Source organism: Poecilia reticulata, linkage group LG12 (assembly GCF_000633615.1).
Source record: "Poecilia reticulata strain Guanapo linkage group LG12, Guppy_female_1.0+MT, whole genome shotgun sequence".
Classification (NCBI taxonomy): Eukaryota; Metazoa; Chordata; class Actinopteri; order Cyprinodontiformes; family Poeciliidae; genus Poecilia; species Poecilia reticulata.
This window is the reverse complement of record NC_024342.1, coordinates 16,445,725-16,461,536: the sequence shown is the minus strand read 5'-3', so window position 1 is coordinate 16,461,536 and position 15,812 is coordinate 16,445,725. Positions and strand designations below refer to the sequence as shown.

Below are 15,812 nucleotides of genomic sequence, written 5' to 3'. Positions count from 1 at the left end.
AGAAAATTAAAAAACATTTTATGGTGCAAAATAACACAATTCCTCTTTCGTTTTTTTTTATAGTTGATTCTAAGATAACAGATTTTATTTAACTATAATTTATCAAAACCAACACGCTTTCTTTGAAATGTGACTTCAGTGTAACCGCCCTCGTCTTAAAATAATCATTTTAACTTCCCCTTGTCAATCGATATTAGGTTGGAAAAAAAAAAGGTTCGGTATGGAATCAGTAAAACATTTTATGAGACTCTTTTCCTTCATCCCATTGTACAGCTTCATTCAGAGCATTAGTATTCCTAAACACACTTAAACAAATTTAATGTAATTTCACACAAAAATACTCTGTGATTTTAAAGATAAGATTTTTTTTTTCTGATAATGTCCACTTAGAAAAATATATATATATTTAGAAGATTGTTTTTAAAGTTCCCAATTTATATGGATTACATGACTAGGTCTCAAGTTGCTTAAATATTTTTGCATGAAAATGTGAAACAATTTTCATTTATTTATGGTTCCCTACACATCTAAAAGTTGAGTTTCAGTTTCAATAATCTTCCTTTAACTATTTTTGAATCACATCTACCAGAGTAAAAATAGCCAACTTGGAAAAAACAACCCAGTATTTTTAATATTAGCCTGAACCTGTGGGGTCAACCTCGGTGGAGGAAAGTAGTACCACGTTTCTGATTGGCTGAATATTTTCACTCTTGGCATCATATGTCAGTCGCCAGTTAAAACTTGTTTTTTTTTTTTCTTAAACTATAACAGATTGAAAATCTGACACAAAATAAGATACAAAACAACCAGAGTTCCCTAAAAAGCTTCAAATATTTTATAAATTTTCTTATGTTTATTTATTCAGTTGCCAAAATTAAATGGTTTTTTTTTTTTCATTTTTTTCTCTGCAGATAGCTGGAAAAACCATCATTTGTAATTTAAAAGTACAGCTGTTGCAGTGTAAATGCACAAAACAAAACTAACCTGGGCAGACTGGAGGTTTAGGGTCTTTGAGTTGGAGGATAAATGTTCAGGGGAGTATATTAGAAACAAACCTAAAGTGATCCTCTCTAACTCTTGCTTCGTTACACATCAAGTCTTCATAAAAAAAAAAAAAAAAAACAAAAACAGCTGGGCTAAAATAAATTAGCTTAATAAATGCAACGTTGGTTACATTATTGATACACTGAGGGGATTGTGGCAGAGGTTTTCTCAGTCCCACATGATTACCCAATATGCATTTAAAATAATCACACTTCAAAATATTCTGACACCTGTTTGCAGTCTAACATTCACAAAACCCAAAAGTTATTCAAACCTAGTAAATGGTTCATTTTAAATAAAGCAAATTTAAAGTCATTGTGGTCTCATTTACATAAAGTGAAAACATCCTAGCACTTTTCTTAATGCGTGATACAGACTGCAACGTCTTCTACCGAATAAAATACATTTTCTGTCAAACACACGTCAAGCCGTAGCTTTAAAAGTGAACTAGAAGATTATTTCTCATAATGCAATCGTTGACTTGGAACAGAAAGTCTCCTGGAAACACAGTGAACACGTTTTATGTTTATGAAGTCCAATTCAACCTGAGTAACATGAAAAAGAACTACAGTTCATTCCCACAACTGGGTCAAACTCGTCTGGCTCGCTATGATTTACAACAGGTACACAGAGGTTACGGTTATTTTATCGTGGGCTGTAAGCCATGTAGCAGTACGCATTTGACCACAGGAAGCGTGTAAAACACCCGATTACAGCACCACAGCAAATACACAGAAATCACAAGTTATCTTTGACTAACTGCCAGCTGGGATGCCCCAAACAGCAGGACGAATGTTAGCTGTGTTAAACAGAAAGCTTATGAAAATAAACACTGATATTTGTTTAGAGGTATGGCATACATTTTTTTTTCCTTTTTAAATAGAATAGCATTTGGATTAATCTGATAAAGAATTGCATGGATACATACATCTTACATATTTGCATAATGCTATTAGAATTGATTCAAAGTGGTTTTCGCACATCCCGTTGTGGAGGGCGCATTTGAGAGCAACTTCGCCCCCTCACACACAGCATCATAAGTATGGCTGTAACATTATAACTCCGATAACTACTGATACTTTACCTAAAGAAGAGATCTTCAACCAGCTGAGTGAGTGAGTGAGAGAGAGAAAGAGAGAGAGAGAGAAAGAGAGAAAAAAAAAACAACATAAATCTCCTACTGGATGGAATGAGAGTGTGCTGGTCTGAAACATTGTCTAATACACCGAAGGCGTTTTGTGTCTTCGTCACAGTCGGCTTTCTAAACAAGTGTACACTTTTAAGCAAGCAACATCACAAAGCTTTTAGATTACGATACAGCCACAGTTTCCTAAAACAACAGTTATTAGAAAAATAAACCATCGTCACTGGAGTAAACTGGGGAGGGTTTATCGGTCGTGATCCTTGCTGGTCTGAATCTTTTGGACCATGCCAGAAAGCAGACGTCAAGAACCACAACAGATGTCAAATACAGTACTGAGGAGAAAGAGAAAAAACACAAAGAAACTCTTTAGAACTGCTTGTTGTTCTGGTTAGGTTCCATAAGCGCACAACGTTGCACTTTCGGAAACCAGAGGGATTTAACTCTGCGAGGTAAGGATGTGTCTTTTCATAAATGCATTGCACAAAGACAAAAGTTATTTTTTGATGACTTTATGATTCTGAATCCTTTGGTAAGACGTTCCCACCCCAAGGAATGTGTGTGAATGCTTAGACTTATTACCGTTGAGGAAACAGAAATATAACACTGATTAAAAAGAAAGCCTAGCACTGCAACAGATGGATTGCGCATCGAGTGCTTGAGGAGTGTCTTTGGGATTAGATTAGTTGTTGTTTTCTTTGGTTGTGACAGTAACGAGTTGCTTGGCAGCTTTGGCAATGTCATAGGCACACTGGATGACCTGCTGTGTGACCAGCTGGATGTCCGATGGGCAGGGATTGTGCTCTGCCGCCTTCTGGCACTCTCCGTGAAGTCGGCTCGCGCTCGAAGTCAGCAGATACAGAGAATTTCGCACCGTCTCCGAGGACGGCCTCTGTCGAGAGGACAAAGAGAGAAGATGAATAAAAATGCTCCTGAAGCAAAAAGGGGGATATTTAAGACCCATCAACAAATCTGCCGATTGTTGAAGAAGTGAATACCTTGGGAAATAGGGCGGCCATCTCGGTCACAGCCAAACGGATCTTCTCAGAACACGGCAGAAAGCTGGAAGAGGCAAAATGCTGAATCAACAGGTTCTAAATGCTATTCTGAGTACAGAGACATTTAAATAAATGTAGCTTTTTTAGCATGGTTCTCAAAGTAAAGCCATTTTTCCTCCTCATGTTTGTTAATGTGATTTTAAAAACCATGTTTCTTTCTTTACTGCAATGCTAGTAATTTCAATGAGCTGTTGCATCTCACTAAAGAGACTCTACTCATACGGCATTAAGAGAAGTTAGATGGAAGCCAACGGAACAAATACATCATAAAAGGGTTAGGGTTGACCTCTATTGAAATGTCTGCCTCAAATCTTTTACAAACACACACACCATCTAAAAATCACGTTCCCATGGATGAAATATAGTAATGAAGATCTCTAAACAAAGTGGTCCACTTGTGTATCTATAATTATTGTAATAGAGTTATTGGAATCAAACAGTTCCCACGTATTTACAGAAGGCTACATGACGAATCTGAGCAAACAGCTAAGATAAAGGAAAAGGTTTAGACTGAAAACAAGAGCAGACATCGAGTCTGCAGACAACAGGCAAGAAAAAATAAGAAAATCAGTGATTGCTTTCCATCAGCTGCAAGAACAGCCAGAGCCAGTTAAGGCACATCCAACTGGCTACCAGACTCCAAACCAGTAATTCCAGGTCGTTAGCATGCGTCTGGTTTTCTTCAACATGTGACTGTGTTTAGCTTACAACTCGGCATATATCAGTTAACAGGCTAGTTGTGAAACATACAAATCCCATAGCACGGCTTCTAAAAGGCACTGACCAGGAAGCTGAGAAACCTTCAGCTTGAGCAAATCTAAAACACAGCCCACTCCTTAAAGTCAGGTAGAAATGTATCATTCAACAGGTTTAATTCATTTTAAATCACGGCATCACATGATTTGCTGTACCTTTCATGCTTGGTCTCCTGCGCAGCTCTCAGGAGTTCCTGGATGTTCTTGGTGATCTGCTCCGTCTTGCAGATGACGTCCTCGGTGCACGGCAGGGTGGCGTCTTCTTCACCTTCCACCCCCGGTTCCACTGAGTCAGGAGCTGCTACCGGACTGCTGCAAACACAAAAACACAAACACTGAATTCCTCCCAACGGTAGAGTTTAAAGTGAAGAAGATTTTATGTTTATATTGACCTGGTGCAAGGTAAATTTAATGATTTCTCTTGTGGTTGAATTTAGTACATGGTCTGAACATTTTAATTATTATGTCCTAAAAGGGAGCCCTCTGTCATTGAAAAACAACTCACTACTTGTCACCGAACATTTTTTTAGTAGTATTTGTCTTTAAAGTATCTCTAAATGTTCCAATCTCAAGGACCCAGATCTAATTTTTAGTCAAATTAAGTCAGCAGGTTTGGAAAAAACATACATGTTTTTTTTCTGCTTCATATTCTACGCCTTTTGTTTTGAATAACATTGATAACAATGATTAGTAATATTTTCCCACATAGCTGCTCACCTAAGATATATAGTATATTTGTATAGTTCACAAATAGTCAAGGTTAAGGTCTGAATATTTAAAGTTAATAAAAAAGGCCAGGTTGACTGATCCAGAGTTCAAAGTTTGAGAGGGACTGCTCTAAATCTACATTAAAAAAAATGTTTCACTTCACAGTCAGCAGCACTTTGCAAGACCCCAGTGAACATACAACGTTGCTACTTACCCAGTCTCCTCGAGTTCAGAGTGGTTTGGAGTAGTGTCATAGTCGCTCTCCAACATCGTACCGTGTCCTCCAAGACTACAGCCCTATAATGACACCGATGTGTTACTATCAGTCAAACACAGAGTGACTGATGATTACAACACTCGGTATTATTAGGAAAATTTACTTCATGCATTTCAAAAATCAATGTTTCATTCTAAAGCAAATGTAGAAAAGGAGGAGAAAAAAATATCAAGTGATTGTGTTTTTAGACATTCACAGCACAGCTGATGCAATTAGTAGATGTAATAAAATACGGATGGTAGCTAAATGTTCTGTAATCAGTGTACAATGCCAAAAAGTACTTTGTGTAAAGTTATCTCATGTTTTCATAGAGATGCACCAAGGAATCAACTGGAGATGGAACAGACAGACTTTAGGCTTGATCGACCGGTCAAAAACTCAAAAATCGTCTCTTTTTCAGGTCACTGAATGCACCGTGCCACCAGGTCATGCCGACAACCACAATCTTCACTGTGGACTCTGTTACGGAGTGAACAACATTTAACTTTAGCTATTTTCTGTATCAGTGAGTTGTCTGAAACATAGACGGACCGAAGAAATCATTTTAAAGGAAACTGAATTAATCCGGATTTCTGCCGTTCCTTCATAACGTAAGACAGTGAGGAAGAGAAGGACCTTTTACGCAGATATCAGAAAGGACCTCCATCTATAAAAAGAATGGACTGGATTTGAAAATGTTGGCAGCCTTTTGGAAATCTCAGCATTAAGCATCTATATTTTCTAAGAGTACACATAGAGTGGCTTCTTCGTAGTGCTAGCAATGCTAATGGCACTAATGGCAAATATAACATATAAAGACAGTTTAACATGCATTGAATTTCAATGCAAGTCTGTTTAAGATTGGCTACTCACAGGCAGCAAAATGCAAACATCAGGAAGCCCAAACAAAAGAAAAGCTTAAATAAACATTAACTCAAAATTGGTCTCAGTAGGTCAAAGCTATACAAAACCTAAGATCGAAAAATTTACTTGAAAACTCGTATCAGTGCATCTCTAATCTTGATCACTGCAGCAGTGTGATCATTCAGACAGCATCTGTGCAACATTTCATGAATTTAATGTTTACTTTCAAACCTGCCGGGTTTGTTGAAGTGACTGGACCGTAGCAGAGGTACTAAGGTACATGCATGCAGCCAATACTCAGAAAAAGCAGTTCAAAGACAAGGTCTGGAGAGAAAAGACTGTGGGGTCAAGCAAGAGGACAGTTTTCAGCGTCCCTGGAGGCTCCAACTGAGCCAAAGGGACTTTTGGTACTCAACCCTGCGAGATCTCTCATCCCACGACCAGGACAGGGGAGAGGGGAAGGTAGGGAGGGAGGAGGCAGCTGTCCCCAAAGGGCCCCTCCCAATCTAGAGAAGGGGTCAAACCAAGTTGAGCAACACCATTGAGATGCAGTAAATGACTGAATGAATAAATGAAAATCCAACACCAGCCCCAAGCCAAGCACCGTCACTTTAAACAATCAGGAGCAGGAGCGCCGCTGCTCGCGTGCTTACGTTGGTGGGAAATGGCTGCAAAACGACTCCGTCATCATGGCGAGCCGTGTCCGCTCGGTGGGAGAAATGTTTCGGAGCGGAGCCCGTCTCATACATCGACATGGCGCGACCTCCGCGGGGTGGATGTCGACCAAAGGGCCCCTGGGGATGTTGTTGCCCGCCGGGGGTTTGCCATCTCAGCGTTGTGTTTTCAGTTTGCAGGGAGCTCAGCTGGGGGCAACAAAGAGACGTGTAATTTAATCTTGGCTGGAGGTCGCTTTCCCCACAATAGGTCTGTAATCAACAGATAAGCCTCAAGGTTAAAGGAAATTCTTTGTTGCAATGCTCTATCGCACAAAAGGAGAGCTCTCCTTGACAAATGAAATGCTGATAAAGCACGTTGATAAAAACTCTCGTGAGAATACCCGCCAGAAGCGGCTTCCCTTATTTATGAGGGAAAACAATGACGGTGAGAAACGTGGCTTTTACAGTGTACTGAGCAAAAATCCTCAACATGCAACTTTTCAACAGAGTGCAAATAAAGACCACCAGAGAGGGCATTATTTGGTTAACCCAAGAAGACAGTTTGCAACATTCAAAAGTAAGTAAGTAAAAAAAAAAAAAAAAAAAACGTTTTAAACAAATTAACTGATGATTGCATTAGAAGCATCCCGGTCATGTAGAGTTCAACACAACAGCAGACAAAAAGGCTGTGTTTTCAAGTCTGGGGCTTTAGTTTAGTAAACATTTTGACTGTGAAATATGCCAAATCTGAATATAAAAGTTAGCAGCACTGTCCAGTGCCTGGAGATAAGAAAAAAACAAAAAACTTTGTCAGGAGAGAAACGGTTGTAAAGTAAACAACCCAGCAGCAGTATGTTTTCCACATACAACCTGGAATAATTTCTAACTGTCCACATTTAGTCAAAGTGTTTACGTTCCAGGAAAGTAAAGCAAAATAAGGGCATCTATTAAATGAGCTCTGCGTTTCTGATAAGCGCCCATATTTGACTTAGGTAAAAGAGAGTCGATGTAATGTAAATAAAAGGTACATTTAGAGTTACTCTATCATGCTATGGGGACAGCAAGAAGAAAATCTAGCTCAATTCTTAAAGAATTTGCCTTAAAACTGGTATAAAAGGTCAACTAAGCTATGTTTCTTACACAGGATGCATTCCAGAAGAAGAGACTTGGAATGATGTCCTAAAATTTGAGTTTTAAGTCAGAAAACCAGTGGGTTTAGCAAACTCACATGAAGCAGTAAAACAAGTGGTAAGAGCGAATCACAATGCATTTCTATCCATCCTATCTATGCATTGAAACAGTACACCAGCATGCTAACAAATACAGAATCAACTGTAAACTGCTGTCACACCGTTTCCCCATCTTGCCAAGACTGCACTAAATGTGAGGAAATTATGGTGATTTTTTTTTTCCTATCAAGCATTATGGCTGTTTTAGTCTTTAGAGTATGCTGTGTTTTAACAGCCTTAGTCTGATGAGGAAGTTTCTTCCAATATGAGAAATGAAAGGATGCGAGTTGTGTGTTTAGTAGACAAAAGGATCTTTGTTTCCTTCTGAATACCCCGGATCATATTTCTAAAAAGAGACCATGCTATTGATCTGAATCTGCTGCCCTCAAGTGTGACCAGAAATGTTAACGGAAGAGGATTTTCTGAAACATCAGTAACAATGTCTACAACAAGTATGTCTGACATGTAAAAAAAAAATAAAAAATTATGCAAGAAGAGACAAATGTGTAACTGTAGTAAGAAATAAAGTGGTTGTGGGTGGCATTTGGCAGATGCTTTCTGGAGGTGTAAGCGATCTAATCTCAGTTCATAATTCTACTTAGTAGTGCCAACCTGTTGCAGTAGTCCAAGCTATATTTTCTGTTCCTTTCTGAAATCTTCCACTGAACATGTTCAGCTAGAATGGTGATTTTTAGAGGTATGCTTGCTGTGCTGCTGGGATATTGTCTCTTTTTATCACCTGTTTTAATTGGTAACCATTCAAGTGAGAGCTGCTTACATTTGGAAGAGGTTTATTGAGCTCTGTAAATTAACCAAGGACAGGCATAATACCCTAAAACCCCAAAAATGTCTCGAATGTAGTTTAGAAACATAAAAAAAAAACACCAATGTAAACCATATCTTTAATTGATCAAAGGGAATATAGTAGTCTGATGGAAGATAATGAAATACTAAGAATTTATTTAATGCAAATTTATGTAATGTGAGGAAGACTTTAGCAGCATCAGCTCATAAAATCCACCCAACCATGAGTAGCTGAGACTCCGACTCCTCACCACACTGTTACATAAATTTCATCTGCCTGTTTGCACATGAATTTACAGCACATTAGGTTGGCAACATGTTAAAACTAAAGCAGCTCAGGGCAGCAATCAACCAAATCAATAGGCCTCAAAGAGGATAGAAATGCAATTTGTTAGGTGCAATAATCCACAACTACACTTGCACTGAAATATTAATATACCACCATTTAATTAACGTCCACAAAGAGATTAATACTGCAGTACTGTTCATTTTATTCATACTCTCACAAAATAATTAAGAGCATGCGACATAATCCATAATTTAACTAACCTTGCTCTGCATCATCTGCAGTTCTTTACTAAGATGACAGTTGACTTTGAGAAGCTGCTGTATTTTGGCCTCTGATGCAGTCAGGGCACTCTTCACCTCCATGAACTCCTGCACTGTGATTGGTCCATCAGACAGATCAGAAGACTCTGAGCTCTAATACAAAAGAAAAACAAAATATAGAAAAGATGCTATCAATTTTAAATGTCAAGAAAAGTACTGATGTTCAGTGTGAGAGACTGGTTTCTTAAAAAAATAAAAATAAATAAATGAACCTTTGTCCTTCCATGGTTACAGCTATCCCCACATGTGGCCTCTTGTACTGGATCTTCATCAGATGCCACACTGTCATAATCTGGTTGATCGTTGTCTTGGCTCTCACTGTTGTGGCGACTGTTTAGTCCCTGAAGGATCAGTTCAACGTTATCTGATGGCAGAAAGAAAAGTCAGTGATGAAGCAGGAGAGAAGCTACAAAGAGATCAAGATACCAAACAGAGCATATTTAAAATCCTCTTCTAAAAGTGCAACTGAAAATGACAAAGTAAAAAAAAAAAACATAGTCCTGGGGGAGGTTTGGCATTTCTTGATTAAGCATCAGTTTAACACCTTTTATGTGTGACTCATACCACACTACTCCTACTTGGTTCAAACTATAGAACTGGTGCTTTATTGGAAACTTAAACACACAACCCCCACAAACTACCTGGGAAAAAAAAGCTCAGAAATGTATGAGCAATGAGAGTACGGATCTGTAAAAACAAAAATCTCCTTCATGTACCTTTTGGACTATCGCAGGAATTACCCCACTGTCGTCGTTTAGCATCTGCTAGAATATCAATAACCAAGGTGGCAAATTCATGAGCGCTAAACCTCGCCAATTTCTGACGACCCTACAAACACAAAAGCGTGAAAGCAGAAAGAAAAACCTTCAGACGTCAGCTACTTGCACAAGAGCGTTAGGTTTCAACATGAAGAAAACTTGCCTGATTTCTGGTGGATGAATATTCAGGGTTGACGGGCAAAAACGGAACAACTGTAGTGTCTGTGACAAGAGTGCTGTGATTCTGAGTGGCCAGCCAGACTGAAACATGAGGGTGTTTAGCATGTAACATTAGATAGGAATGTAAATACAGAAGTACAAAGAGAAAAAAACAAGTTTGCATATAGAACATAGCTTTATTTTAAGAAGTTCAGAAATCCAACCTGCATCAGTTTCTCTTCTATCCACTTCGTCATAAACATCCATGGCGAGTTCCTCAAATTGATGGTTACTTAACTAAAACAAAAGCTGAATTAGTCACTTATTTTTAGCCATTTGTACAGACATTTACCATAACTGAAGACATCTTACCGACTGGAGCTTCTTCTTTGCTGCCTTTGCAAAATCTGACAAATCGAGACTGCTTTGGAGAAAAGAATTTTAAAAAATTACTTTACCAGGTGGAAAAAAAAAAATCTAAAAATATTCCAGTACATAAACATAAAAAACACTTACTTGCTTCTATTCCATCCAATGCAGCACAGAGTAAAATACATGGTAAATACCGACTAAATATTTCTTCAGGTTCAGAATAAAAGCTCAATTCAATAACCAAATATTATAAACTAAGACGGATGTTATAAAGATTTTAAGTCTTTAATTTCTTCCTTTCAATAATCTCAGATTAGAAAAAAATATTACCTGTCAGCCATTTGTGGAATGATGAAGTGCTGCCCGTTTCTATGATCTAGAACAAATCAGTCAAAAAAAAAAAGTGATTTACAAGGAATTTATACAACAACAGAGTCTGAACTGTATTTTAGGTTGAACAAAAGCTTTGCTTCTCTGGCTTCCTGTTAAATTTTAACAGGAAGCCAGAGTCTATTCATTGACTTTGAATAGACTCACCAGGTCTTCTGCCACACAGGTAAAATGTTAACCGGTCAGTGAGTTCATATTGTATCTCGACCAGCCTCTCTGCCAGCTCCTTGTGCCCAGCTTGTCTGCAGATATGACACATGAAAAGAAAGTTTTATCACCATCTGCTGATAAAAATGACAAATCTAACGTGAATAGTGTTGGACATTAAAAATATTACTTTAATTTTATCACAACATAAAAACTTTGGTGCCTTAATTCTTTAAATGATTGACATCTTGTCTACATAATATTGATGTTTCCATTTTTATATTAAAAAAAATGTTTCCTGAAATAATACAATAGTATGTGATATGTACTAAATATTTCTTATAGATATCGTTACTTTCTTGGTCTTCATATCATTGTTAAACTGGATTAACAGAGCATTGCATTCAGTCAACAGCTTAGACCGTTGGAGTCTGTCCTTATTGTTCATTGTAGAAAAAGCATGAGTCATGTCAATTATAGGTTACATTTCTCAAATTTCTTGCTTCACTACTTCAACCCTTTTTCCACCACAAGTATTTCTCACCAACTTCTGCACAAAATAAAACACTGATCCATAACTGCAACATATTAAGAGTGGGAATGAATGCAAATTTTTAACGGCATCACTTAAAGAGATCTGGAAAGGCAGATTTGCACCAAATAAAATTTTCTGTTGCAACTTATTGATTTATGTGCCAGCTTGAAATGTTTTGTAGCAAAAGTGGGAACCTCATACGGTGTGCAACATTTCCTGCAACACGTTGACAAAGTGATGCTTGCAAATGCACAAAGAGTTAGGTAACTTCTAGAACAGCTATAACTGTTAGCAGCTTTCTTTTTTTGTAAACCAAACCCTCACCACAAAGCTCTGGGTACAGAAATCGCTTTTGTGCTTTTCAGGTGTGACATAAATCACACTTCTTTGTTTAAAAACAGAATGTTCCTACATGTGGCATGTTTAAAACTATACGGGTCCACACAACTAACATCAAATTGCTCCGTACCACAATGTAGTTCCAAAACAAGCTTTATCAGACTTAAGTTTACCTTGCGTTGTCAATCGGCGTCTTCCCACTGGAGTCCAGAGCTCCGGGATCGGCTCCATAAACTGCCAAGAGCTCAGCTTGTAGAATCTGACCTGCCTTTGCTGCTATATGTAGTGGGGTGTTACCTTTCTCCTAAAGTCACAATAAAGCAAATTTTGCACTTTGGAATTGACGTAAAAGCACAATTTGGGCAATGCTTTTACTTTGAGCACATTTTTCATGACTTACTGGGTGGAAGAAGTTGGCTTGCGCTCCTAGAGATAGAAGTCTGAGGCAGGTCTCCAGGTTCCCGGTCCGAACACTGGAGTGGAGTTGCTGCACGAAAATCAAAGAGAGGTTTGTTGAAATTTAAATGTGAGGTTCATTCATACATTGTTTGAAACATTTATTGAAATAAATGCTTTTTTTATGCTTTATGGCATATAGTATCAACTGAATCTAAGAGTTTTGCATTTTAATAATCAGATTGTAAGCTTGTCCAAAATGTAAAAATGTAAGGTTTCAAAGCAGAACTGAGAGCAGTTTATTGCTCTATAAAAAGAACGTATCAGGATGTTGTTGTTTTTTTTTACACAAACTAAACTAATTTACATGAACTCAACGGGGATGACAGAAAAATAAATAAATTTCCTTTACTCTGCAAAAGCACAGAAACATTTTAATTCCACTATCATCTGTCATTTGGGTTCCACTGTTGCTGACACAAAAATGCTAAATCTTTATTCTTATACTAYTTTTTTTTTTTTTTTTTTTTTTTWMCTTACTGAGATCCTTTGCAGTTACACTGTCATCATCACGACAAGGCATCCGATGGACATAGGCCAACATCTGATATTTTGCCTTGATGAACTCCGTCTTGTTGGGACTGCAAATAAAAAAGCCCACGGGTGAAATTGAAGGAATATTTCTACTTTCACTGACTGCCATGTCATGCTATTTCCTTTCTGTGATTATTCTTCTGACTAGCTATATTAAATCAGACACAGCAGCTTTCCAGATTCCCCAAAGACTGTAAACCCAAAAACTTTTACTTTGAATATATAATTGACACTTGACTAAAAGAGGATGTGTTTAACGGACAAACTTTCAAACCTTGGACACATTCCCAACAACTAGAACTCAGAAACAAATTTCAGGCAAACTATTAAATTAAATTATGGTCATTAAAAAAAAAAAAAAATCTAACAATTCTCTGAGAGAATTTCTGCATGTCTGTTGATTGCTGATAGCATGCGTTCTCTCACACTGTGTGAACTGAACCTATCACAGCTGTGTTTACATGTCTCTGAATGTTTGTGTTTAGTCCACCAGTCTGAGAGTCGACTAATAAAATATTTACACCCAGAAACTAATGTTGTATTCATCCCAGTATCCTGCAGATTGTTTTCGTACTCCATACTTTGTGACTATGAGCTTTTTAAATAAAAGTTTACTATTTTTCCTATCACACTGATAACATACAGCCTACTAGGAATTGTTCATACTTCTTCAAACTAAACTTATTTTATGGGAAGATTGAGGAAGTTCTTCAAATTGGCTCAGACTGTGTCGCAATGAGTCATGGTCATAGCACAGAGGGCCAATTGTGCATATTCACTGACCCCAAGTATGAAAATCCATGTTTGCTGCAAACCGTTATACAAAGTGCAAGCAAGCATACCAAAATCTGCAGTGACATATATGTATAAATCCTTAAAAACCCACTTACTGAACCCTGTCCTGAGGGTTGGCTTTGCGTTTCCCACTCGTTGATGAGGAAGGATCTAGAAGGCTGTGTTCCCATATGGAATTTGCACCATTGCCATATAATGTCTGGACCATCTAGAGCAAGACACAACTAGCTGGAGTTAAAGAACACAAAAGTATTAAACTCCTTCAACTTTTTCTCATTTTGTCATGCCACAACCACAGACTTCAAATCATTTTTTTTATTTTTTTTATTGACATCTTGTATTATTTCCAAATCCTTTGACAATAAAAATCTCAAGTGTGGTCAGTATCTGTACCCAGCAAACCTAACTCTGACACCCTTAAATAAAGAAATGAAAGAATTAATAGGAGAAACAGCCAAGAAGTCAGTGGCAACTCAAGCGGATCTGCAGAGATCCACAGCTCAAGTGAGGGAGCTTGTTGATGGAAAAATTATTAGTCTGCCCTTTATGCAGAAGTGGCAAGAAGAGGGCCCTTCCTTTGAGGAATATATACAACCATACTTCACACGAGATCTTACTAATATGGATATATTCTGCAGAGGTAAAACCTTTTCACAAAGGTATCCCCAATATACTTGCAATTGTAATTGGCACCAAAAAATAGTTCAACAAAGTATTAGCGGTCTGAATACTGTTGCACATCACAAGCTTCTGAATTTTTTTTTATGTATATTTGAAGGCAATGCATAATTTCACTCCCAAGTCGATTTGTCACATAAAATACTAAATAAGTACCCTAATATTTGAATTTTTTAACATGCTAAATGAGAAATAACTTAAAGAGTTAAGCAAACTTTGACAAAGCAATGTGCTGACTGTGTGTCCTTGTTCATTGATCTGTGTGGAAGGAATGTCTGATGACTGAAAAGATTTGCATTTGATGTTTGTTTTGAGGGGGTTGTGCTCCTGTATTACTCACCTGCAGCTGAGACGGAGGCCAAGAAGACTGAGTCAGATGCCTGACTTGAGAGCTGTGTCGCCCGAGACCCCGGTGGATGCTGCAGCACTCGTCGCAGATCAACACACCCCTGTTTACAGAGGCCCAACGGGGCTCTGCAAAACACATGCGATGTTTGTTAATGAGCTAGCTCCATTATGTATGAACACTGACCGTTATTCACACATTTAGTCTCAAGCTGCCTCTTTGAAATATTCTGATAGAAAAATCACGGAAGATATATCCGACATTATTTTTCAACCAGTCTCTCAAGTAAGATCACCTTTTTTTTTATTTTTTCCCCCGATGGATGTTACCAAGTGTAAAGCTAACTCCATGTTAGTACTGTTAATTATTTTAAACATAGTTTCACAATTACATAAGTTACCATTTCTACACGGCGACTACTTCATTACAGAGAAACTTACTTACGAGTAGCGCATTTACAACAAATACATTTAGCACTACTACTGTCTGTCAATGACTTGTCACAGTTCCGAAATATTAATTAGTTTAGCCAACCGGACGTAGCGGTTGGTTAGCGGGTTAGCTAGGCAGCTAACGTAAATGCTAGCTAGTTTGGCACCGTACCAGGAGCGCTGCAATCAGCGCAGACCTCCCTGCTTCGCACTCGCTTTGACATCCCTTACGCAGAATTCCTCTCAGTCCGGGAAGAGAAAAGATTTTCCTAATGTATATTACAACGCTAACAGTCCAGGTCGGTAGACTGTATTTGTGCAAGGCAAAACAAGCAGCTGTGTGTCTGTCCTCCTCCCTCCTACTGTTGAACAAAGCGGCGTCTCGTTCCAATAAGTACCCTGTGCTTCCTTGTCTGCTTCCTTCCTCGTTTCCTTCGTCGTCTTTTTTTCTGTTTTATATCGGAGTTAATGGTTGAAATTTTCAGGGCTAGGCATATTGTTTGTACTTATGGTAAAGATGCGTGAAAAGCCTTCAAAGAAATGCATGTTTTATTGCAGTGAAAATTATATGAATCTGGAAATATGAAAGAAAAAAATCAATTGAAGTGCATTCTTTCAGAGAAGAGAAAAAATATCATAAAGGAAAATTATTTTGCTCCCCTGCTGTCAATATTGACACTACATCAAGCCAACCACACAGGACATAGTCATAAATTTCACAAGAACTCAAAAGAGTTTTTGTGTGTCT

The 15,812-nt window shown here is 38.0% G+C and overlaps 1 protein-coding gene across 5 annotated transcripts; it reads right to left on the bottom strand.

Annotated features, from left to right (window-relative positions):
* Positions 1-1,549: 1,549 nt before the first annotated feature.
* On the bottom strand, positions 1,550-15,458 carry git2b (G protein-coupled receptor kinase interacting ArfGAP 2b). 5 transcript variants are annotated; one of them, XM_008424226.2, is made up of 21 exons: positions 15,237-15,458; positions 14,628-14,761; positions 13,705-13,817; positions 12,756-12,861; positions 12,225-12,311; positions 11,998-12,128; positions 10,951-11,045; positions 10,744-10,789; positions 10,558-10,563; positions 10,414-10,465; positions 10,266-10,338; positions 10,046-10,143; positions 9,841-9,952; positions 9,337-9,488; positions 9,065-9,217; positions 6,480-6,689; positions 6,243-6,332; positions 4,921-5,003; positions 4,155-4,310; positions 3,184-3,247; positions 1,550-3,077 (listed from the first exon to the last, which is right to left on the bottom strand). In XM_008424226.2, exons 1-21 carry the CDS (start codon positions 15,286-15,288, stop codon positions 2,868-2,870), a joined length of 2,223 nt encoding a protein of 740 aa, XP_008422448.1. In that variant the 5' UTR covers positions 15,289-15,458; the 3' UTR covers positions 1,550-2,867. The 5 variants fall into 5 exon arrangements, with proteins under 5 accessions (XP_008422448.1, XP_008422449.1, XP_008422450.1 ...); XM_008424227.2 differs by having other exon boundaries at positions 10,414-10,462; positions 12,225-12,313; positions 12,758-12,861; XM_008424228.2 differs by lacking the exon at positions 10,558-10,563 and having other exon boundaries at positions 12,225-12,313; positions 12,758-12,861.
* Between the last annotated feature and the right edge of the window lie 354 nt (positions 15,459-15,812).